The sequence below is a fragment of the Camelus ferus genome, chromosome 20 (assembly GCF_009834535.1).
Source record: "Camelus ferus isolate YT-003-E chromosome 20, BCGSAC_Cfer_1.0, whole genome shotgun sequence".
In the NCBI taxonomy this organism is placed as follows: Eukaryota; Metazoa; Chordata; class Mammalia; order Artiodactyla; family Camelidae; genus Camelus; species Camelus ferus.
Window position 1 is genome coordinate 6,522,193 of NC_045715.1, and position 26,592 is coordinate 6,548,784.

At 41.8% G+C, this 26,592-nt stretch overlaps 1 protein-coding gene across 1 annotated transcript in view; it reads right to left on the reverse strand.

Annotated features, from left to right (window-relative positions):
* Positions 1-26,592, reverse strand: part of OFCC1 (orofacial cleft 1 candidate 1) — a 247,041-nt gene that overhangs the window by 76,841 nt on the left and 143,608 nt on the right. The window contains exon 15 of the mRNA XM_032462476.1: positions 794-1,012. Coding sequence (XP_032318367.1) covers positions 794-1,012 — 219 coding nt within the window. The remainder of the gene's footprint in view (positions 1-793; positions 1,013-26,592) is intronic.

The window sequence follows — 26,592 nt, forward strand, 5'->3', positions numbered from 1 at the left end:
ATAAAATTCTCCCTTGAAGATAGTTATTTAGTACAAATTTGCATATTCCATGATAGATTCAGGTATTTGTGACTTAATTCCAAAAGATGATCAAAAACTGTATGTGTATTATACATACACACATATTCCTTTTCACAGTGTCTTGAAGTAGCCTGTGATCTTCTTAATTGAAAATATACGCACATCTTTATTTTTATCTGCACCATCTACATTTGAGAAAATGAATTTCACTTGTATTGACACCTATCTGTTTGTCTATCTGTAATGTCTATGCAATCATGTTTGTGGAGAGATAACCTTTGAAGTGTCATTTTTTTCCAGGGGATAATGGCCCAGGAAGCTGCCTGGGCTTGAGTTTGGTAATTGTTTGAATTCAATCATTTTGCAGAAGCAGGAATCTTTGCTTCTCTGAGCATAGGTGATAAATCATACTTACATTACTTCTAAAATACCTTCAACATAAGTCACTCTGATAGAATCAAAATAGAATAAAATATTGTTGCTAAATTCCTTTTTGGATTCTGCTCAGGTATTAGAACATATTTGAATCTGCTAAATTTTAAATAAATATTGATGTACCAGTTACACAGTATTTGTATATACAGACCCACAGAATGAGAATATAACTGTAACAGACATTCCTGCTCTCAGATAAAGACATTTTCGTCTTTTCAAATCATCCCTGCGTTTTAAGTCTCATGGTAAATGGATGGGAGAGGAGCTTTTTTTGTACTTTTGCTTAGTCTCTCAAGATGAAAATGCATGCCTTTGAGTTTCAGGGGAAGGCACTCACTTTGTCACAGGAGTTGAAATGGCCTGGAGGAAAAGCCACTGGCTGAGGTAATGCAGGTAGAGCCTCAGGAACCAGAGAGAAGCCATCAGCAAGATAATGTACCAGAAGCCCTGGCTTCGCCACTGAGCTAGCTGAAGTTCTGAAAACACTGACGCCAGCACAAAATAGAGATGTTTGAAGAATTCTCCAGATCCAGTTCCATCAGCAACTGAAGAACAGCTACAAACAGAGAAATAATAGATAAGTGCTGGGCTTAAAGCACAACCAAAAGTAAAAAATTTTTGAGAATAATAATAAAGACATAGCAAAGGTAAAGTTGAATGAAATTGCTTTTAAGGTACTTGGGCCTCAAACGATTTATGTTCCTTTTCACTATAATGGATTACTAAAGGAGAACAGAATGATATATGCATATGGAAACGCAAATCAAAACCACAGTGAGATATTTCCTCACACCCATTAAGATGGCTACCATCCAAAAAAAAAGAAAGAAAAGCCAGAAAATAATGTGTTGATGAGGATACGGAAAAATTGGAACTCCTATGTGCTGTTGATGGAAATGCAAAATGGTACAATTGTTATGGAAAACTATATGGCGGGTCCTCCCAAAATTGAAAATACAGTTACCATCTGATCCAACGATATTCCCCCTGGGTATATATTCAAAAGAATTCAAAGCAGGATCCCAAACAGATATTTGTACACCTACGTTCACAGCAGCATTATTCACAGTAACCAAACGGTGGAAGCACCCTAACTGCCCATCAAGTGGAATATTATTCAGCCTTAAAAAGGAAAAAAATTCTGCCACAGGCCACAACATGGATGAACTCTGAGGCTATTATGCTAAATGAAGTAAGTCATAAAAAGACAAATACTGTGTGATTCCACTTAGATGAGATAAACTAGAGCAGTCAAGTCATAGAGACAGAAAGTAGAGTGGTGGTTGCTAGGGGCTGGGGGAGGGGAAGAGGAGTTGTTTAATGGCACAGAGTTTCAGTTTTGCAAGATGAAAAAGTTGTGGAGACTGGTTGCTCACCCACGGAGACACACTAAACACAACTGAACTGCACACTTATAATGGTTAAGATGATATATTTGATGCTATGTGTGTGTTACAATTAAAAATTTAAAAAGAAATATAGAGACAAATGATTATAAACAACAAACGTATTTTTTTTAATCCTGAAAATCTATACCATTGCCCTGTTTATCTCACCTACTCACAATGATCCCTCTTTATTAAGGTTACGTTTAATTATTTGCACATAACGTGTTAAAAGTTAACTATTTCATTTTGAAAATTGAGACGAGTTATTAACATATCATTGAAAACATATGAATGAGAATTTCAACCTTAGGAATGCTCATGTTCTTTAGTACAATACCGACATTTTCTGTTGAAACCGACCATGAAAGAATTATGTGCGGTTATTCTGATTTAGCTCTGATTTCCTCTCTCTGCTCAGTATTGACGGCAAGAGATGTTTTCAAAGCTTCTGAAAGCAGGAGAGGAGATGAAGAGGCTACCTGAAAGGCGCGCAGGGGCAGAAGTCGCTCCTTCACCGGTTCCCATGGCTACGCGCAGGGAGTATTCAGTAGAGTTACTGGGGCTTAGTGACTAAGTGTTACAAGTTCTGGAATCTGGGCGATTCCTTTCTACGCCTTAGTTTCCTCATATGGAAAAGGAAGATGAGAATAGTACCAACATTCCAGGGTCAATACGACGACTGAGTTAACAGATACAAAACGCTTTAAACAATGCTATCCCTAAGCAACTATCACAAAATAGTAAGTACTCATGATGCTGTTTCCCCTTTTCCTTCTTCCAGTAATTAGCAGAGCTCCTTTGAAATAGGCTGACTTTCCATCAAGCCCAAAAAATGTATGCGATCTGTCTAAACGACAATATTTTTTTTAATTTTTAAAGAGATTTAAACATGGAAATGCATATATTTGCTATTTAATTAAAACAGTAAATATTGATGGTACACATCATCATTGGTTTAATAAAATGTCGGTTTTACTAAACCAGTGATCAATCTTTATAATAAGTAGGGTCCAAGTTCCTGGATTAGTTTGTCTAATCTGATTCTGAAATAATCCAGTAAATTATTTCTTCAACCAAAAATAGTCCTGATTATAAACACATTACCAGAGGAGAAGCTGGTACCACAGTAAGTAGTTCAGTGACTTAGTGACCAACCACAGCAGTTCAAGGCCGTGTGGGAGCGTTAACAGAAACGGAATTCATAGACAGATTCCTAAGATTTTTATATACAAAAGCTCATCCCTCCCTCAAGACTATCAACTACAATGACAATTGTACCATGGAAAGAAAATAAATAACAGAAACAAGAGTCTTTGGGAAGAAAAACAAGAAACACAAAAAACTAACAACAGCAGAAAGTAAGAGAAAATACATTATTCCCCTTAAGATTCCAATCCATGACTTTAGTCGTTTGGGCTGCACAGGACTCACAAGGCACTGAACTTGACATCGACAGTTTATTTTCGTTGATTTTGGGTGTATTTTGCCAGGAAGGTGCAGAGCATCATCTAACTGAAAACGACATGCAGTCAGGTGAGAACAGCTAAACGGGAAGCAGACCCCAGGAGGCTCTGGTTTACCACAGGCAAAACAGTCAGGAGGCTACAGACAGACTCAGAATACCGTACTGCGTTTACCATTATGTGAACTGAAACCCTGAACTTTCTACACTGCTACAGGAAAATACTCTGCACATGGTCCCCTCTTCAGTTAATGACTGTGTCACTGTTTCACTTCTTCAAAGAGAAGAGAAAACCGAATACAGATTTGGCATTGTGTTGTTTGCAAAAAACAGGAAAATCTCAAACGCTGCAAAACAGAGAAGACAGTAGCTTCTCAGACCTTTGGAAATTTCCACTGTTCTTTTCATCTATTGACATAAGATGACTAAGCAGTTTAAATATGTAGGCACAGAACCCACTATTAAGTCAGATTTTACCATTAGCTTCACTGATGAAATGTTTCCAATCCACATTCAGATCCACACACTTGAGTATGGGACGTTTGATTTAGGACGAATAACACTCACATTTCACTGCGTACCATTTATATCTAATTCAAGATACTCAGTTTTCTTGTACCTAGTCAACACAATTCAATGTTTTTCTATTTGTTTGTTTAACAATAGTAATTATAGCATCTGGATTTCAAGAATTAGGAAAAACCTGGAATCAATAATGTCGAGTTTAAAAAATTGTATACAGCAAAGTTAGAAATTAATAAAAGAATCAGTTGATGTTAGAATGTCGCCAAATAAAAGGATGTGTCGAAAAGCTCCTTAGGTGAACAAAGCTAGTCAATTACAGCCATCTAAACAACTCCTGTAGACAAGAAAACGTCAGTCCCCGTCTTAATCGTTTTGAACTTGCACCTGAAATCTAAACACGCACGGATATAGTACTGCCCCTGCAACCCTCTCTCTGCATAAATTGTTTTTAAAATGGATTTCATTCGAAAGAAAATTCTGCATCTGTGTTTCCCAACTGTCTGGAAAGAAAGCCTCTTTTTTATTCCTGCATCCATGCAAGGCCCGTGATGAAACACAGCGCTGGGGCATGATATCTTCCTCCACGTTACAACCGTCCTTTCCCTCCTCTGTAATCCTTCTTGGTTATGTACAAAGAGTATGACCATCAGAAGGATAATAAATGGCCTCTGCCACTGGGGTGTGTAATACGTACAGTGGGAATTGATTTGCTGGTTATGAAGGAAGCCAGAGAGCACACAGATCATTGCAAAAATCACATTGAGGCCAGCAGCTCCTCCCCAGTTCACGCAGGCGGCTCCTCTCTCGCTGCCAGAGGGTGAGAGGAATGGTGAGGTCATCCAGTATTCAGCTATTAAATGAAACCTATTTCTCTGAACTTCAGCCACATTTCATATGACACACATATATCCCCCTTCCGTGGCCAGTCCTTATAGAGACCTGAAATCAAACAAGATTTCTATGATCCATCAGTGTAATAATAATAAAAAAAAAAGACCAAAATTGCTTTGGGGGAAAAAAAAAAAGCATGGAATGCATTCTTAAACTCCCTTCCACAGTGAACAAGAGTCCTTAGGAATTTGTATACAACCAGGTCCTGCGATCTGGGGAGTAAAGAGGAATTAGACAAATGGGAGTGGGGGAGGGTAGCCAGGAAAGCCGGGAGGGCCTTCCATCACACAGGTCATTCTCAGAAGAATGAAGTTCTTTTTCTAGAACTGAAAACAAGCTGACTAGGGTGGAGGAAGTCTAAGCAGGCAAAGACGGTGATGGATTAGGTAAAAAAGTAGGTAAAAAAGGCCTGTTTATAAAGGGGACTCTATTCTACCACCATCAATGGCCCACAAAGGATTCTAGGGTGAGGGAGATGGGGAGGGATCCCACGTTTGAAGAAACGCTGCTCTGGCTGCCGGATGGAAACGTGCGGGGAGGGTCCGGACTCAGGGGAGGAAGGATTACAATTTAGATGATGACCTACTGGTGCTGCTCCAGGAGAAGCAGGACTCTCGAGCTTTCAGAAACGTGGGCGTGGCTAGTCTTCATTGTCACAGTCACAGGTAGAGTGGAAAAGGCCCCTTGTCCTCTGACAGGTGCTTGGGCAACTCAAACGAGGAAGGCCTCCTGCCCCTGCAGCAGTCCCCTAGGGCTGCCATAGCCACAAACGGGGTGACTTCAAACAAAAGAGAGGTATTCTCCCACAGTTCTGGAGGCTGCAAGTCCTCAGCCAAGGTGTTGGCAGAGCCACGCTCTCTCTGAAGGAGGGTACAAGGTGACAGATCTTTTCTTGCCTCTTTCAGTGTCTGGTAGCCCCCAAGACATTCCTCGACTAGTGGCAGCAGAAATCCAACCTCTGCCTCCGTCATCACACGGCCATCCTCGTTTTGTGTGTCTGTGTCGTCACATGTGAGGAGGACACCATACTGGACTAAAAAAGGGTCCACTCTACTCCAGGACCATCTCATCTCAACTTCCACCTGCAATGATCCTCTTCCCAGCTAAGGTCACACTCTGAAATACTAGGGTTTAGAACCTCAACATATTATTTGAGGGAACACAATTCAACCCACGACGCCCCCACATGCCAACAGCAACCCTTTGAGAGGAGGAGGGACGGATCAATGGGTGGACTTGAGAGATCTTCCACTACAGTTAACAGGATGTGGAGACTGTTTGAATATAGGGCCTTAACGAAAAGAATCAAACGTGGTTGCAAAGTTTCTGGCCCAGGGAGCTCATCCAAAGGTGACTGAGTGGAGAGCATATTAGGAAAAAGCATTTGGTGGGGAAGAGGGAAAAATGAGGGAAAAAAAAAACCCACTAAGCTCATATTGACGCGTGTATGGAAAATGCCTCTGGTGCATCTAAGAGAATTTGCCCAAAAGCCTGTCGTCCTTACAGAGGTGGAGCTCAAGAGACATCGGAAATGGAAACAGCAGTTTGAAGTCACCGACGTGGAAACCAGAAGCCATCATCCCGGCGGAGACCCCTCATCGACATACACTAGGTGGAAATGATGTGAAACCCAAAAAACTGCAGAAATGTTGGTCACTAGGTGTAGTGCAAATGTCCTCTGCGCAGAACGGGCCATGACTACACTGAGCAGCACAAACTCAGGCACACACTGAAGAGATCATTTTCCCATATACCGGCTTCCAGCTACAAACCCACTTAATCTGGCCAAAATCATCCTCTTTCATTCATTCCTTCAAAGAATGGCTCATGGAGAAGTGTTTTTAAGGTAAGGCAGGATTTGGGGCAGTAATAACTGATGTAATAGTAGCGTCTGTTACGTGTTGGACACGGTCTAATGTAACACGTGTGAACTAGACCTGACTTGCCAGGGCGCTTCGGAGGACGTGTGTTACTGCAGTCATTTCACAGACGAGGAAACGAAAACTACGGAAGGGCAAACGATTCGCTTTAAATCATACAGATTTTAAGAGAAAGAGCCAAGACCAGAATCTAGATTTCAACCTGCTTGTAGTCTGTGTGCGCCCACCATCCGTGCTGCTCTGAGTCCGTGGGGGCTGACAGTGTTGGCAGGAAGGAGGTTTACCGCTCACTCCCATATCCTGGGAGCTTGCATTGGAACTCAGTCAACGCGCGCTGATGTTAACGCTGATGAGTTAACGCGGCCGTTTGTTCTCCTGAGGCAGGAACTGTCTGCGTCGTTCCCACCGCCACGTCCCCAGGTCCCAGCACCAGGCCTCGTGCAGAGTAGGTGCTTAAAAACAAGTATTTGTTAAGTAAATCGTGTTTTCAATGCATGGTTTTCCAAGTGGTTTAGATGAAGACCATGATCCGCTACGGTCGGTTGCCTGTGTGTTCAGGTTTCCCCATTTCAGTATTGATACAGCCCATGCTGACTGATTTGCTTCTGGTGACTAAGAAATTAGAAAACGACCATCAGGATTTTCTAAGTGGCAGTTGAGAAAAGTCTCATCAGGGCACAGCGGTATATCAGCAAACGATTTGGCTGGCAGGGACTCTTTGGGCAAACTCACTGCAACATCATGTTTAAAAGAAAATAAGATAAAACTAAATAATAATAATAATAATAATAAGGTAAAACTATGTCAAGATAAAGAAGCATTTGGAAAGAAAGAGCATTAATTTAAAAAGATCATTACCATACTATAATCATGTGTTGATTATTAGATTAATTGTACAGAAATTATAAATGGTATCAATTTTCTTTTTGATCGAAGTTGTTAAAATGCTCAAATCTGCCATTGCGTTGTCACTGTTTCAAGTATTTGGGGAAATAATTTTACAAAAGTATCTGTACATATACATTTACCAAAACATTGTGCATATAACCGTTATCCATTCTTTCAACATTTAGAAAGCTTTATCGAAGGAAAACGTCACAAGATTTTCTTGATATTAGCATTTTTCATCTAGATTTCCCCTCCCCTAAAATTGTGTCTCCTTGGCCAATTTGGGTATTGTACTTTTAATATAACACATTGCACTTTTAACAGGTTTAATTCAATTTACAACAAATGCCTCTAATTAAGTTAAAAGATCTTTGAAAATTGCTAAATCTTAGGGGTAATATTACCACTACTGACATTGAAATAATTGATCATTCCCACTGAGGCACAGAAGTATGAATGTTCTAATGAGAAAACAGGGATTGAAGGATGTTGAAGGAATCCAAAGAGACTCCCAAACTCTTTAGGCTGTTATTTCCAAAGACAGTTTCTAAATGGGAGTGGGGACATTGGAGGGGGGCAGGGACAGACAAAACTTTTCTTAGAAGGGAGAGAAAACGAGATCGAACTTCCAAAATAATGTTACGTCTTGGAGCAAAGGTGACCAAGGTCTGTTCGCCTTTCTGAAAAAAATATCTTTTATTCCACATGTGTGTTTCTCTTTTAGAACATCTTTTTTTTTTTTTTTTTTGCAATTTATCAATAGTATTTTCTTTAATACTCCATGGTACCGTGGTAACAAAGACTGGCTGTGGTGTTAGAATGCAACAATTTATCCAAGAGAGGTTTTCTCAGAGTGAAGAATAAGTAAATACAGGGCTGGTGCTTTATGATAATTAAGATGTACGAAAGCTAAGGACAACTCGTGGTCCTGAATGAAGAGTGACACCAGAGCCAGAAGCAGAAATGTACAGGTTTTGTCAGTTTTTATCGACGCTTTCCCTCTGGCTTTAGGAAGTCAAAGTCACCTTTGCAGCTAATCTGTCAGTAAGAAGAAGACCATTTACCTGGCTGATATTTGCCCCGCCTAATTGTTTAAAACGTTTACAAAGCACTTTATCAGTGAAATAGCTAAATACTTTATGCAGGGTGGAAGTTGTATTAGGAATTGGAATAATGCAAAAGTGGTTAGCTTTGAAAACAACTGCACTGGTGAGCCACATGATAATGCATAAACTTTAATTTTTTTAATTATGCCAAACATTAAAAAAGATACTTCATAGATGCTTCCTCTAAAAACAGGGAATCATAATGTCTTCCTCTTCAAGTTATGAGGATCAAACGAGAGTCCTAGGAAGGCGCCTGCCACTTTAAAAGGAAGATTGCTTTATGACACAAAGCGGGGAAGTCACTAAAGACAAAGAAAGTTGTTTCAAAGTGCAAAATTGGCTTCTAATGTTCATTTCACTATTGCAGGCAAGGGTAAAACTAATGTCAGGCATCGTACTGTGATTCTTTTAACGGCATATATAGCTGGCTTAGACATTTAAATCAAAAAGCGCAAGTTATAGCTTTGGTTTCTCCTCTTTCCTTCTTCCCTAACACCAGAGTTTGGCTAGTGAGTACCAGACAAATAGGTTTTGTTTTTGTTTTGTTTTGTTTTGTTTTATTCTGCGGTAAGAAGTCCAGAAATACAAATGCAACCCCAACCATTGACAACATCAGACATTTTAAAAATAGGAGACAGAGAAAATATCCTTGCAGTGCATAGAAGAGTTAAAGCAGGAGGTCGCTAAACTGTGATCATGTGTAAATAACACTCAGATCTCGTTGTGGGGTTGGGCTTGATTTTGCCTTTTTTTAGCCAAATGTGGACATCTGGAGCAGTGGGTTGGTCTTCCTTGGGTTCAAGAAGATCTTGTTCAACTGAACTGAATTAAATTGAATGCATCTAGAATGAGCTTTATTTAGCAGTGTGTGTATGTGTGTGTGTGTAGCATATACATATATAATGTCAAAAGAAAATGCATAACATAATTTAAAAATTTTGAGCTTTTAAAATCAGATGGAACTGGGTTTGAGTATCAGTCCTCATCACAACATAACTGTGTGAATCTGAGCAAAGTACTTAATCTCTCTAAAATAAGATTATACCTAAAAGGTACCTACTTATAAGATAATATCTATTCCAAAGGTTCATAGAGCAATCAAAAGGGAGAATGTAATATTTGTCTCATAATAGATGTCCATTTAATGTTAGCCAAAAGAATTATTTATTTTTCATCAATAATACTAATAGTATTTTCTAAGCAAATAATAATGAAAATAATCTGAATTTCACTCTCTTATCCTTGTTTGCTTACAGAGACATGTTCTAGCTGTAGAAATAAAATTTAAATCCTTCCAATTACGTCAAAAGAAGTTCTAGTAATCATTAATCCATACCTTCTTTTAAAACTTCTAAAGACCTCAAAACAGAGGGGTATACATTCTTATAATTTAATACAACAAAATACATAATGTATTAACACTTTTTCTTTCCAATTTAATCCTGAGTTGTTTTATTTAGCCACCTATTATAAAAAGTAATTTGTGTTGATAGCTCTGAGGAAATATAGAAATTAAAGAGCTAATTAAATTCTTTCTGAGTAATTTTTGAGTCTCTATATCCATCTATATATGTGTGTGCACATATTCAAACGTCTTACAAGTGGCCACATACCGCTGGACGTTTCTGGAAATTGACCTTCCATGATGCCTACTTTGCCTCACTGTTTCCCCGGGGCAAATAAACCCAACCTTTAAGCCATATTGCCAAAGGAATCATAGATCATGCACCTGGTGGCACTGAACCAGACTGTCAGAAATTGTGATCAAGATAGGAAGGAGAGGTGATGAGAAACTGACCTATTTGATGTGAACTCACTATTTATGGAAGATCTTAAGGAAGTTTTTTACTGTCTTAAGTTCAAATAATAAGTATCCTATGAAACATTTAAACAGTGGCCCCATTTCTCTAAGTAGTTTGGCATCTTCAAAGTTACATTTAAATGATATTTTTACAAATGCTTGGCCTGCATATTTTTTTTAAAAAGAGTTTTTCAAACCTATTTCAAAAGCACTCTAAGAGAGCCGTAGCTGGTCTAAGAACCCCTGGATATCAACCTGAAACAAACATCTGATCACAGTTTGCAAAATGCTTTGCTGATTTAAGGCTGTTATCTATACTCTTATATTTCAAAGAATGTACTGTTTTTGCCAGTGGGAGCTCTGACCTATAAAAATGATAGTTCCCTTCATCTTTGCACTTCCTGAAACGCATGTCTTCAAAGGGGACGTCTGAGAACGTAATGCGGACTAGCACAGCCAGGTACACATCAGCCACAGAAACAGTTAGTGCTCTCCCCCGAAGGGGGTGCCTTCTGCTCTGAGGCGGAGGAGCGTGCAGGAAGTCTACGGAGAAGAGATCCTGAGACCTACACACACCTGCTCTGAAGTGAAGGAAGCAGGACTGAGAAGAAGGAAGTGCTGACCCTTAAGGACATGGTAACTGAGTCCCTGGCTGATGATCCGGAGTCGGAGTGGCCCTTGGCAGGTGTCCCAAAATGAGGCTGGGGACAAGGCCTTTGTACTTCCACGTCAAGTCTCTTCTTGTATTTGCAATTTTAAAGTATCCTTTACTGATACTGACCTCACAGTACATTTGATTTCTAAAACCTCGACCAGGAATTGGCATTAAATACAGATGTACTAAGTAAACAGAATTAAAATGTGTTGAAAAGTATCATAAGAATGTGGAACACATCATCACTTTTGCCTCAATAATGTCACTCAAAGCGCCAAAAGCCAGAAAATCAAAGAACCTGTTTTTGCTAGTTTTGTTACAAACAGCGTTTAGGACAACCCTTCGGATGAATGACAGGGATGAACTGGATTATGTGTTGATTCAGATGTTGGTATTGGGGTCGCTGCTGCATGTGTGTGATGCACCTACATATTCTGTGGGTGACAAGATGATTACTAAATGCCCGTGCTGCGCACAACGTGAACAGCAAGTGTCATTTAGAGAGGTTACCAAGAGATTTCCTAACAAAATATTTTCCCAGCCTAACTTCTGTGTGTGTGTGTGTGTGTGTGTGTGTGTGTGTGTGTGTGTGTGTGTTTAGAGGCAATTCGCAGCACCAAGTCTGCATCTCCCTGGAGGCAATCACAGAGATGCGCACACAGTAAGTTTAGAAACATGGTGAAAATATGTTATTATGTAAAATGTTACATTTCCTGTACTATTCCTCACAACGTTAATTATTAGATCTAACTTGGTAAAAAAAAAAAAAAAACACGTATAGAACGCTCAGTAGGTAATATAAGACCACAGTGTGTTAAGTGAGAAGAAGGGTATGTTGTGACTTGATAAAAGTGGAGGAAATACTTAACCGCCCTCTAAGGTAGCTCTCAGTGGAAACATTCAACACTAAATTAGGAAAGTACAGATTCCTGAATTTAAGGGATTTTCAAAAGGAAGGGACAGTGCAAAATCCCTGTGTCAGTAGCACAATCAAACTAGAACCTCCCTGTTGGGTAAAAGCCATTCTGGGGATTTGCACCCAAGTCTCATGTAGCCAAAAGGGCAAGACCATCTACCTACGATGGTGAGGAGAATCAGGGAAGAGCAGGACCTGAGGGACCTGAGCTCATCTTCCAGAATCTTTGAGTCTGTTTGGAAATCAATTCCCATTTGTACAGCAACTGAACGGATTTTTTCAGAGACTAGTCATAATCCAACATCCTGACATCACGAGCAAAGCTTGTGAAAAATGAAAATCCTCCTGTTTTTCTCCTTCAAGATGGTTGCTATAGGGTTTTCATTTATTTTCCGAAAGCAGCAGAGAAAGAATAAGGGCAGGTTGCCAAGTGTGAGGCTAGGGATGTCCTTGAAGACAGCCTAAACCAAAATAAACACAAAAACAAACATGTCTACAATTAAAAGATAGTAACACTGCATTATAATTAGTCGTCTCAGGAAGTAAAGATATTTTCAGTTAACTGAATGGGTGACAATTACGTGGATTATTGTCATACTTAAAATGTCAGTGTTAAATGATTGCTTTAAGCACATAATAATAAATTCTGCTTTCTTAAGTGGCAAATACAACAAAGCCAAATACAGAGAATGTTTTTAGTGGAAGGAAAATTAAACATTAACGAAAACCTGCAACATGCATTTTTTTTTAAAGCACAGGAAACAGAAGAGAAATAGCTGTAGATAAACAAACACAGTTCTTTATTTACCACTTAGAATTAGGAGCAGGTCAAAAACTCATAGAGACAACCTGTTTGGGGGCACACCCACCGTTTATGAAGCAACTGCACAAGGAAGGATAACTACAGAGAATTCTGCAGAACCTTCAAGACCCCTTCCTGGAAATCTGGGTTAATTATAGCATTTATGAAAATAGCATTGGTTAATTTCACACCTGCCGTTAAATCCTACATGATTTCCTGGGATATGTTGTGATTACACTGTAGTCCTGCAAACCGTATTTTCTCCATGTCAGTGTTAATTGTACGGGATTAAAAAATAACAAGTGCCATTTGCTTATACTGCCACTGGTGGTACTGTCTCCCTCTGTGTCCAACGTAGAGTTCTACTTCCTTCTGAATCCCCACGTCCCCCAAACAAGCAGAAAGCCCCCAGTCATTCAGCGGCGGCAGCTTTTCCATCCTGCAAACCATGCCACCTGGAAAGCCATACCAGGAACCAGGAAGTTATATTTAACCTCACAACTGTGGGCAGGGGCAGGGCTTGCCTTTGCCAACTGGAGTCTACTTGGTTGGGGGGCTGTTCTTTCCTTCATCACCTACAGTTCGCCCAACACTATTTTGGGAGAACAGAGCAGAAACATCAGGGTCTCTGTCCCTCTTCCTCTCTTCCCTGGGGAGCGAAGACAGGCCACATACAGATTGTTGATTGTCTAACTGGGAAGTTCTGTTGCTATGTTTGGAGAGGATAAGTGGTCACTGTGGCTGGGAATGTCTGGGGGACCATTTGCTGAGAAAATGGTTCTTCAGGTGGATTTTGAAGGACGGGCAGGATTTGGGTTGGCCAAGGGGTAAGAGTTTGAGAACTCTAACAGTATAAAAGCAGGCTCCCAGAAGTGGGGCGTGGCAGGGTGACAAGACACACCTACCTGCCTCCCGTCTTTCTTCAAAGTGAAATATTTTCCTTCTCAAAAGGCCTTGAGTATTAAGTAAAATTTTTGAAAGACCCATTTACTCTTTTTTTGTTTGGTTTCTAATTTTTAAATTTTTTATTTCTTTAGATTTTATTTTTTACTGAGGTGTAGTTGATTTACAATGTTACCTTCAGGTGTACAGTAAAGCGATTCAGTTCTACATACACACGTTTTTCTTCAGATTCTTGTTCATTATATGTTATTACAGGAAACTGGATGTAGTTCTTCGTGCTATACAGTAAGTCTTTGCGGTTCATCTGTTTTATATACAGTAGTGTGTATCTGTTAATCTCAAACTCCTAATTTATCCCTTCCCTGCCTTTTCCCCTTTGGTAACCATAGTTTGTTTTCTATGTCCGTGAGTCTATTTTTTGGTTTGTAAATAAAACTTATATCCTTTTTTTAGATTCCACATATAAGTGATATCACACAATATTTGTCTTTCTGTGTAAAACACCCATTTACTCTTTATTGTTAATACCCTGAATGATGGATGTCTCATAAAAAATAGAGGAGAAAGCTAACCTATTCCTTCTGCTTAAAAATAATCATGTTTTAGATGATGCCAAATTATTCTGGGTTTCCTCTCAGAATCTATACACTCAGGAGATCTCATTGGTAAGAGCTTCCAAACTTCCCACCATCAAGGAAAAATCTATCCTCCTTTACAGATAAGTTACTTAAAAGAATTTGGATTGACACACAAACAAGTCAGGCAGTCAGTTACACCAAGGCTGGACCCAGACGGCAGCCTCCGCATTGAGCCACACCGTTCAGGCGGCACACAAAGGAGCCCGAGGCGCGGCACCTCTTCGCAGCACAGTGCTTCCCAGTGGGCCGGTCGCAAACAGCGCCTCGCAGATTGCGGCTAAGTCTTAACAGGTGACACACCAGCAGGGGTGCCTGGGAGTCACTTCACGTGGCCACCGTTCATCTGCGCTGGATTTCCAAACAATAAGAAAATGCAGATGATGAACGGGGTTGCCTTTTCTGAGGCTTTTCGATGTTTTCTCTTTCCTTGGCTTTTGACAGGACTAGGTTTCAAGGCAACTAACCAGTTACCAGGCGTGCAGGAGTTTACTTAGAATAGTGAAGCTTCTGAACAGTGACGTCGTTGGAAAGCATGCACACACCTGACAGGGCTTGGGGGGAGGAAAAATCTGGGAGGCGAACCACTCTGCTGACTCAGAGCCGTCTTGTCACAACAGGAAGCTAACTGAATGGCTACTTAGTCACCCACTGAACAAACACTGAGTGAACACCCTCTCTGTATGAAGGACACTAGGAAGCCAGCAGGCTTCCAAGGTGACATCCTGAAACGAGAGAGCAGGACCCCCCGCGTCCCCACCAGTGGCCCCTGGGGACTGTGAGGCGATGGCTGAACACCCCGCTGTGTGCCTTTGCCCCTTTTGCGCTGTTTTTCAACTAACTTCCAATAGGGGAAGGATTTCATAAGATAATTACCCAGTTAATGAGAAGAGGAAAACATTCAGCGTGGTTTAATGTGGTTGCAACAGTAGTAACAGTCAGATGTTAAGTGTAAAGTATATTCCTGAGACTTCTCTTTCAGGGCCGTGTACAAGCAAGTGTGCTATTTTAATTATTAAACAGAGAAAATAGGTAAACAGAAACCAACACGGTTTTATTATCACTGCCGTGAATATTAGTACTGAAAGAAAGAATTATTAGTGCTTTTATTTAGACTTCAGGATCCAACTCCTTATTGGTGCTGCCGTAGGATGAGAAAGCAAAACCTTATGCAATTGTTTGATGGAACAGGATACCCTGGGATAACACTTCCATTCTGTTGCATTCAATACTCGATTTTTTAAAAAAAAAAAGTCGTAAAACCATGTATGTGCTTGGCACTGTCTTAGACACCAGGGAAAGATCTGTGAAATTCCTGTTTTAAAAACCAGGGTGTTTCAAATCAGATATTTTTAGAATGTTTTGAAGATCTTTAAGGATTTTAAGAAATAGAATGCTTTTTTTCCCCTCCCCCCTAGAAATTGCACAACTTAGAACAAGGCTTTAGCATTTACAGGAAGACAGCAAGAGTGCTAAAAATAAATATCAAAGCCATGCTGTTCCCATGGGAAGCTGAGGCCTGAGGTCTATTGGAATTAGTGATTTTTTTTTTCCTGAAATCATTTCAGTCAAAAAGCCAGAATATTATTCTTCTCTTCTGTCTTCTCCCATTTAATGAAGAGCAGGAAGCCAAGAGCCACCAGGCACTAAGGCTGGCGTGGCCAATTCTAGGCCAGCAAGTTGCCAAGAAGCCTGCTCTGAGCATTGGCGTTTGCATCCAGAGCTGGGAAGCCACACTGTAGTGACAGGGTGTCTATGTATAAGAGAGATGAATAAATCAACAATAAATGAAGTACTAAAAATGTCTAATTTCCAACACAGTGCTGCCAGCAACGACTGAAATTAAAAAACTGTTCAACCACAGCTATGGAACATACACTGTTGTGGTGAGCGCACGGAGACACAGGTTAACGATAAAATAAAAGAAGGAAGGAACGTGCATCTGTCGCTAGGATGGCGTGCCTGCTTCACACACTCTGGTGGCAAGGAGTGAATGTGTCAGATCCTGTTCAAGTTCAGAAGGGCCAGGGTTACACAGTAAGGAAATTTTCTTCCGTTTTTTGAGTAAGGCTCAAACTGGAAATATCAAAGCGCAATTTCAATTAAAAGACAATTTTAAAGACGCACGTATAGAAACATCCAAGTTCTCTGCCAAATTCTACACCTTGAACAGGTGTAAGTAAAAGAAAATTCATTTCAGCAGGACCAGGGGACATATGTCTACTTGTTCCCACACGTCTGTGTCCAGGGAGTCATGAAGTCGGCGGTCGGCACTCCGCAAATTCTGTGTCCACGGCAGGAAAGCTCGTATTTGCTTTTTCCGGTAGCTTCATTTTATCCTGTGCTGGGTTGTCAACAAGGATAAGCTGGGGGCTGCATTTCCTAGGATCTCCTTCTATATATAGTTTTGGGTTAGAATCACCCTTAAAACAGGATCAACTTATCCTTTAAAAATGCAGAACTGGCTACATAATTTGCAGCCACTAGTGCAAAATGAAAACGCGGGGTCCTTGTGAGTTTGTAAGGGCTGTCATCACAAAACACCACAAGCTGGGGGACTTAACAACAGAAGTTTGTTTTTGCACAGTTGTGGAGACTGGAAGTCCAAGATCAAGGTGTCAGCAGGGTTGGTTTTTCTGGGGTCTCTGTCCCTGGCTTGCAAACGACCGCCTTCCCTCTGCGTCCCATCGAGGCCTTTCTCCTGTGCATCTGCACTCCTGATGTGCCTTTGTGTGTCCGATTTCCTCCTTTTATAAGGACACAGGTCACATTGGAGTAGTGCCCACCCTAACGACCTCATGCCAACTTAATCACCTCTTTGAAGACCTTATCTGCAAATAGAGTCCCAGTCCGAGGTCCTGGAGGTCAGGGCTTCAACATATGGATGTGGGGGGCCCTTTGTTCAAAGAGCATGAAAAAAGTGCTGTTAAAGTTACTAAAATATAAAACATTTCCCTTTCTTCTGCCATCTTTCTCTCTCAACCTGTTGTAATTTTTTATTTGCTACTTAATGTCTCAATTCCTTGGACAGAGAGAAACTCTCTGGCCCCTAGCAGACACGCCCAGGCCCCCAGGGACACTGACTTGTGACCAAGTTTGCACACACAGGTGCCCACCAGCTGCCAGATTCTGGACCAGCACTCTGAGGCTAGGCTGGGGGCAGGGAAGTCAGTCCATTCTGTTGTGGGCACATAACACGGTGATGGTGACACGTGGGTTGGTAAAGAATTACCAGAGACCGAGAAGAGTTTAGGAAAGTTTAACGGGGACTCTGCCATAGGCAACAGCGGGCCACAGGGGCGAGAGGTGCCTGCGTGAGAGCCCGGGATGGGCGTGCAGGGTCTTTTTCTGGGGCAAGGGGGCTGTGCACACAAGGAGCAGGGGCTGTGTGATCAATTCATGCATGGGTACCTGATTGACCTCAAGATCCATTAGGGATTTCTCTGAACAATAGGTTTTACGAGTTTGGTAAGGGCAGGATGGGAGGCTGGTCTGCCTAGGGTATTGTGAGCCGGGCTCTGTCCTGGGGCGATGGCTTTTGTTAGGGTAAACACACATCCAGAGAAGATGCTCTGTTATCTAGCAGAAATGCAGGCATGCACAGGGTCGGAGTGGGGGTTAAGGCGTCAATAGGCCCCAGGCACATGGAGGGCCCTGGGGTGGGGGTATTAAGACTCCAGAGAGTGCTGGCCCCACACACCCAGCGATGCCACAGGGGTTCCTGTGCCACTGGGGGTGGAGGGCGGCAGTGGCCACAGGGCAGGGTGAGGACGGGGAGGCTGTCATTACCTCCTGGAGGTCTCTGCATGGTCAGGACAGTGATGGTGAGACACAGAGGTGCTCAGCAGGGTCTGTGTGGCCCTCAGTTTCTGCACTAACTAAGTAGAGCTCTTCTTCTAGAAATCTGACCTCGCTGACCAACAATGGCCCCATGCCCACCACCAGACATTCAGCGGTGGGCCTAGTAGGCCACACTTCCCACAGGTGTTTCCGTGAGCTCCCCCCTGCGGTTCCATTTCAGTGTTGCGTGTGCCTGGCCTCTCAGATGCTCTCGGAAGCCCTCATGTGTCCATGGAGCCCATGGTTCAGGGTGAGTGGTTCGTGACTTCTCTGATACGCCTGCTCTCTGTTTCAGATCGTCGCTTCCCCAGCTCTTACACATCTGAGCACAGTCCCATTTGTCATAAATCTTACACCCAGAGCTCCCTCAGGGCTCTTCCCTGACCAAACTCCAGGAGGTTGCAAAAGCCCCTCCCATCCCTCTACACACACCCCTCTGCAGTGTGACTTTCTCGCTCCTCTCCAAGAGGGAGATTTATTCCTCTTCCCTTCAATCTGGGGTGGCCCGTGGCTTGCTCTGGCCAACAGACTATGTCATGAGTGGCACTGTACCACTTCTGAATGTAGGTCCTAATAAAACCGAGTTCCTCTACCAAATTTATGATTTACCTCTCTATCCAGAACGTCATTCCTTTTCTTGTCTGACACCTGTTCTCCTCAAGATTGAGGAGCAACAAAGAAAAGGGGGGGTTGAAACAGAGCAGGAGCCTGGGGGGTCCTCCTTTGTAAAATCCTCTCCGTGACCCCATTTCCTGCTTGTAGGACATAGGCTTCTTTCAGCCTCCTAGGCCTGCCCGGAGTTCCAGAGGGCACATTTGAACAGTTGCTAATCAAGGAAAGGGAGGGAATGCAGAAACAAGGGAGGAAGAGTCAGGAAACAATAGTGCAGCCTCAGGGCAGGGGCCTGGGTCCTCCTCAAGGAATCTACATAGCAATACCCCTGAGTACTTCTGCAGGAGCAGAGGCCCCACCCAGGTGGAGGATGGCAACTTCAGGCTGAGCACAAGATTCCTGGAGGGCTGTCTTACCTCCCCCCCACCCCAGCTAATCAGAAGAAAGTCACACACCCTGCAACCCTCACCCCAAATTTTGCCTTTAAAAACTTCTCCCCCAAAACCATCGGGGAGTTCGGGTTTTTCCAGCAGGAGCCACTCTTCTCCTTGCTCGGTCCTGCAGTAAACCTTTCTCTGCTCCAGACTTTAATGGTTCAGTTTGTTAGGTCTCACTGTGCGTCAGGCACACGAACTTTTGTTTGGTGACACCAAGAGGTCTTGCCTATTCTGGCTCTTGCCCTCTTGGGACACTGAGACCGAGGAGACGGAGGAGAGGGTCATAGTGACCTTCTTGCACTGGCTGTTTCTCAAGTGACTTGAATTCAGAGTCATCAATAGGCCACTTTGGCACATTTGGGGATGGCCTCCCCTGAGTCCCTGCAGGCTGTCACAGACCATCCATCCCCCACTGAGCTGCCGGACGGACACAACCCTGTGAGTGATCCCAGGCAAGACTAACAGAAAAACTGCCCAAAACACCTTGCTCAAACTGCTGCCCCCAAGAATTGTGAGCAAATATATGGTGGGTTTGGGCTTTTTAATTCAGCAACAGAAGGAGGACACTGGTCCCTCAGAGTATACGGAGGCTGAACAGTTTGCAAAACCATCACCTGCAGTCACTACGATACAAAATATGCATAAAGAACTTACAGCTCCGACGAAGGGAAACTTCAGGCAGAATGTTGATCTCACCAGTTGGGTGCTCCTAGCTGTGGATAACAAAGCACTTTAAGAGAGACAGGAGTCCCCGAAAGGGCTTTTCAGCTTGGAAATACAGAGGGTCAAGATTTGCTGGGCTGATAAATAAAATGTGCTCATTTTCTATCCAACTGGCAAAAAGTCTCTCAGTAAGAAATGATTCCAGTATTAAGAATACATCAATGGTGTGGCCATAAGATCCTTTGTTCAGACCCCAAAATGATGTAAGGCAGTGCCTCAGGGAGCAGGACAACGGGCCTCTAAGAACTTTAAGGATATTTTAACCCAGCATCCCTACCTGCCATCCAAAGTAGAACAGGTCTGTTTCAAAAAGAATGACTGGGTTTGCCTCCTGGTGGGTGTCGAGCCAAAAGACACAAAGCCAAAGACCAGGAGAAGGAAGGATTTACTATTACTTGCAGCGAGCAAGGAGGACCCTGCGGACATTTCCTAAAGCATTACCTCCCTGAACAGCAAAACTGGAGGCGATGAAGCTCAGGATACATGTATACTCAGGAAGGGGCCTGGATGATGGACAGAGCCCACGCTTGAGTTGACTGAAGTCACAAGGGTCAGAAAAGATCAACATCATCCTCCCTTGTTCCTTTAAGATCCTTAACTACTGAGACACGTTCAAGGGCAAGCATCGTGGCCAGACTTAGATCTCAAAATGGCTTAGGACAAAAATGCCTTTTCTTTTGTCAAGAAAGCCATGACTAGTTTTTCCTTCTCTGGGCAAACCCTACCTTACCTGCTTACATGATAAGGTGGCTTTTATTTGAATTTTCTAGGAAAAAAAAAATCTTAATGAAGAAATGAATCCACACTTTAGAAATCTGGTTTCCTCGCCAGTGGCAGGTATGTAAAGCAGGCAGTCACCATGTTTCTTACGTGAGGTCTTTAGAGCCATTGTGTTGATTTCTTCACCACAATATACTAATCATTTAATGTTGTGTGGAATCTAATGTGTAAACTTACATATGTATTTTATTAAGAAAACTATCAAGTGAAGGAATATTACAATACTAGGAAAAATCACTGTGATTTATAACAAGTTTTTAAGAAATTAGATGGATTTTGGTCACGAACTTTTTAAGTGGCTTTGTCCAGCACGGCAAAAGTACAGAAGAAAGACACTTCAAAGTTAAAGCAGCTTCTGGGCCCCCGACTTTCTGTGGATAGTCAGGCAGGGTGAGAAGGCTATTCAGTTGCAAATGTGAGCAATTTCTGATCAAACAGGAAAGATACTTCAGAGGATGGAGCCCAGAGCCCAGAGAGGAGCTATGAGCAGAAGAGAACACTGGTGTAGGGAACCACCTGCAGGAATACCACTGAACTCTAACCAAGAGAGAGTCCCTGCCCGTGGAAGAGGGGACCTGACAGCAACGTGTAACCAGCTGCTGTGAGCCAGTAATTGACAGAGGCCACTTGCTTCTCCCCCTCTGACGAGAATATAACAGTTACCCTTCGGGGGGTGTGTGTGTGGTGGGGTGGAGGAGGGGTGCAGACAACTAAGACTTTTGGTTCACTAGTCCCTAGATCAAGAGGAGCCATAGCTGAGTAGCTACATCCAAGAAGCTGAATTCAGATTTGCTCCTAATTCAGATGATGAGATCCTAGATGATTTGATGCTGATGTCATAATGGAATAAAAATCTGGGGGAGAAGGTGAGTTTATCTGCAGGTACAATGGGCGTGAATAGTAATGATCAGACGGTGGGTGGTGGACAGGGATGAGGATGTTTCCACTTGGCAGCTGACACACTTCCCAAGCCTGTGTACTTACATGTTTGTAACTCAGGGGTCAGCCTGCAAGTGGATAGGGATACGCTAGTAAGAAAAAACAGATCCAGTGCCTTTTGTCCTGGAGTTTTCAGTCTAGTGAGGATAGAGAAATATTAAAATAAACTACAAACAAATGTAAACTGCACCAAATGCAGTTGTTACAAAGGAGAGTATGTGGTGTTACGAGAATCAAAATTAGGATTTCAGGAAACCACTCATCTGAAGAAATGAACAGAAGACAACAAGGCAGAAAGGAGAGGGAAGAGTTTCCAAGCGGAGGAGCCACCTGGCAAGGCCCCTTTGGAGGGGAGACTCAAAGGAATGCAAGAGTCTGGGACATCTCGAAGGGAATCTAAATGCCTTCGGGCAGCTGAAGTTATTCTTAAGCACCACCAGTAGACAGCCTCAGTCCTCGAGCTCGAACAAACCTAATGCTTCCAACTATTGCTCTGAGACAAAAGAACAGACGCCCATTAGCCTGGTTCCTGGAAATTCATGTTTTGAAAGAATTAAATTCTTCCATGTTGAAGTAAACAAACATGGACCCCTGAACAGAAGAACGTCGGACCCCTGAGTAGAGACTGAGCTTAGTCATTCACCAAAATAGTGTTCACCAAGAGGAAGGGTGTATTCTGTGAGCTGGCAAGGTATAGCTCTTCTAGTTACTATTCAGAGACATAAATTTCATAAATAAATATTAAATTGCTTTTATAAGGAAGAAATTGATTAATTTGTTTTAACATTTTTGCTTGTGATTTTTTTTTTTTTTTTTTTTTTTTTGGACAAATTGCCTTGCATGTAGAGAGACTGACAGTTCACGGAAACTTTACTGATTGCTACTGAGATTCAAATGTAGTGTTTACAATTACCCACAAGTTCTTCATCAATGAGACTGAATGGAAACGTGTCACAGAAATTAGCATTCTGTCCATTATGAAAGGAAGAACTCTTACCAATTATGAAGAATACCCCCAGGTCATGTCTAAGGTCATCAACACCCCCCCAGGCCAAGACTTACACCAAAGTGCAGGACTTAGATTCAGTAACAAAAGGTTGAGATTCTACGCAAGGCAGTGTCATCTTCACAAAATACGCCGCTCAGAGCCCACTAGATGCGTTACCATATTGTGTATTATATTGGATTTAAGCGATCATGATTGGAAAGCAAGAAGTTACACAATTTGGGGGGATGTACGAGGGAAAACGCCAAAGTGTATTGAGTATAAGCCATAGTATTTCCAAAAAAATCAAACTTACGCACCTAACCTTGGCAAGTGAAAGCTGGAAACTGACCCAGATGTCTTTATCCATTGACAAAAGTAATCATTTTATCATGTAGTGCTTTGTCCTTATTTTAGAAATTACTGATAAGATTTGGAGACGCAGTTGTCAGTGTGCCAGATAACATCTCTGAGGAGTACCCTGTGCCCATTGATATAAGTGGTGTCCACGGGCATTTATAAATGAAATAGCTCATTCAAAAGGATATTTATAACATTTGGAGAGTTGGTTGGAAAAAAAAAAAGAAAGGTTTTCAAGGTTATTTTGCAGAGCTAATGGAGAGGAGCTGGTGTCTCAGAATTCAGACGAGGCTGGTTTTTTCAAAGTGACTTGGACTCCTTCGTGTTAAAAAGAAGCAAAAAGAAGTCCTGAGGAAACACTTATCTGATCAAATTACCACAGTGTCTCACAGTCGAGGGTTAAGCACACCACGCAGCTGACAGTGCACAGAAGCTCTGTGGAGGAGAAGAACGCCCTATAGGAATAAACCACATCAGCAATTATCTCGGAGCTACAGCTTCTTACTTGCCACGTAAGAATTAAAGCACACTCCCCAGTGAGTCATCTGGAAGATGGAATAATACACATAAAAGCAGTCAGCCTCACTGCGAGGTGTTACGCGAATACTGCGTGCCATTAAGGGCGTCGCAGCCTCACTTCCCTTTTCACCTTTAACGCACGTAGTGTCACTACACCGCGTCTACACGGAATCAACAGCGCGTGATCTTACGTGGGAAATGATTGTTAGCTTGTCCATTTCCAAGGTCGTCGAGAGCTGACTTTCACTGGTGTTGCCTCGGACATCTGAGCGTTAGTCCTCAAGGCACACCCCCGTATAATTTCTCTCATTTCAGAACTGCTTTTACCTCTAAAACGTAACAGTGCAGCAGGGCGGTGCTCTGCACACAGCCCAAGGAGAGAAGCACAGACATCTGGAAGTCAGCGCACAGAATGAATGCTCTCGCCGGAATCAGGGCTTTCCGAGACGGTCACACCATGTCCACTTTGTGACTGTTAGAGGGAAAAAAGCCTCCTCGGGAATGACTAATATTCAAACCCCCCCCCCTCCTAGCCTTTGATGGAAAATTACTTGCTCGTCAGGTTATGCTGGTTGAAAAGAGGAAAGGCCTGTCTCCCTTGCTGCTTACCAAGGCACCACTAGATGCAAAGCGAAAGATGAAGTAGTCCATAGGTGATGGTGGATGTAAGACACAGCCTCCTTTCTCAGCATCACCCATGACCATCCTCAGCCCCAGTCATCAATTCCTTTGAGATCTGCAGTAATAATTCTAAACTCATTTGCAAGAATTAGAAAAAGTCTTTCAAGGAATGGAAAGGATTCTAAGAACGGGGATCTATTTCATAGGGTCTTAGGATTGTGACCCGAAATTTTTGAAAATTATGCTAAGTACAGGTAAATGTCTTTACAGAAATGAAGAGGGTACCAAGAACAAGAATCTATTTCAGAAAGAAATTCTATTTTACAAATTTTGCTTCCAATTCTTGTAAAACTGTAATAAAACTGAAATGAAACAATCAGGCAGGTAAAGAAATAATACATTCACTTTTGACGTTTCTCTCTTTCAAAGAAAATAGCACATTGGCAGTATAAAGTCAAAGTGTCTTCCTTTATTGAAAGAAAACTTCAAAGATAAGAGCAATGTGCAGATTAACTGATAAACAATGCACAACAAATTATATCAGTAGCTAGTTAAAAGCCTTTAAAAAATAGCTTTCTTTTACCTTTAAGTAGTAAGATCGATCAAGAACCTCTGAGATGTTAAAATGCTGACTCACAAAATAAAAATTAAAAAAAAATTTCTCTGCACCCTGACTCACAAATTAACTTCCTGTTTAGATTGAAAAGGTTAAAAATATGACAAGACACTCCTGGTATACTCAGATGACGTTCACAACCTCGAGACCACAGTAAGTTTATAATGTTTGACTTAACAGTTCCATCCCAAAGAGTTTTATCTTTCTAAATCCAGGAAAAGAAATCATCCACAAGATGTTAAATCCTTGTTCTTTCAAGAAGAAAAGTAAGCCAAAAGGTTTGGTAAATTTCACCTTCAGTTACTTCTCACATTAAGTAAGGTTTTACTGGAAAGGAACAGGAGAAACTTGACCCGTATGGCAATACAATGAGAAATTTCTACGGTGGCTTGAACAGTGCCAAGTCCTCAAAAGACCAAATCCTTGTGCATCTGGAGAACCGCACTCTACAGCTCCTTGTGCCCTTTTCTTGTTCTTCTATTCTTACTGGCAAAAGGAGAGAATGTTAGCTAGTACCCGGCACACAAGAACTAATGTGATTCCGTCAACTCACTACAAAAATAACTTGCAGTCAGACATGTGTGTATATATGGTGGGTGGCTGGTGCTGAGCACAGGAAGAGGGGAAACTGAGGGTGGGTATATGATGGGAGTGGCTGTAACTTTTTACTTTTGTTACTTCTTGGATTAAAATTTGTTTTGTTTTACCGGGAGGAAAAGAACCCAATAGCATACAGGGAAGGAAGATGAATTTTTCTCTTACACAGATTAATTCAACCAACAAGTAGCTATTAATGGTCTATTACCATCCTCTTGTTGCTTGGGGGCTCTGTAAATAGTAAGAGTTATGACAGTTCAGACTCAGGGAATTAAAATCTCTAAGAGATTTTACTTTGGTACCCCTAGTTTCAGCAATAGAGCCTGACGCATAGTATGTACACTGTAAATATTTGCTAAATGGATTAATTAGTAGAGGAAATGACCACAGTATTTCTCAATATGTAGGCATTGTGCAAAACGCCCTCCCCCAACAAAAAAAAAGTCTTATCTTGAATAATTAAATAAGGCCCAAAAATGTTTATCCAGAGAATAAATACATAATATTTATTACCAAAAAGGTGAGAGACAACAGACCTTTCTCAAAATCTAAAAGTTAATACTAGTATTTTCTGTGGTGCCCCATTCCTGCATTATGCTATTTACTGGGGTCCCTGTGAGTCAATGGAGGCATATAACTCCTTGCAATGTCTTCCTAGGCTCAGCTGGAAACCTGAATAAGTCAAGAAACGAGAAATCACACGTGTCTACTGATAGCAAAATTGATAGGAACATGTTTAACCCAAGTAGTAAACTGCATGGCTTGCACTGTTAACCACTAAACTATGTTTCCAGATTAAGATTTTTTCTGAGGGATATTCCACGAAAGTACAAAAGAATGAAACCACCTCAAACCAATGGCAACTGTGCGTCAGACCTTTTATTTTGCATAATTATAGTTGGTCTATATGAAGCATGGTGTGTTTTGTTCAACTTGTGGTTGTAAATGTGTAGTTAGTAAACGATTCTTCTCAATTTTGAGGTTTGATGATGTTTCTAGTTCTTAAAAGGAAGCAGTGCATGTTGATTTTATGACAGCCCTGATCGTGTAAAATCTGTATTCAAATATTTTGAGGAAGTCATTCAAAAATACACTTCTTCTTCAAAAAAAACTAGATGCAGGATAAAATAATCTAGTTTGCTCCATGCTTTCTAAACCTATCCTTCTAAACGTGGTAGTTGCACATCCCTAAATTCAGTAGAATAGCTCATCACCAGCTCTACTCCCAACTCTAAGATCAACCCTGACCCCCTGG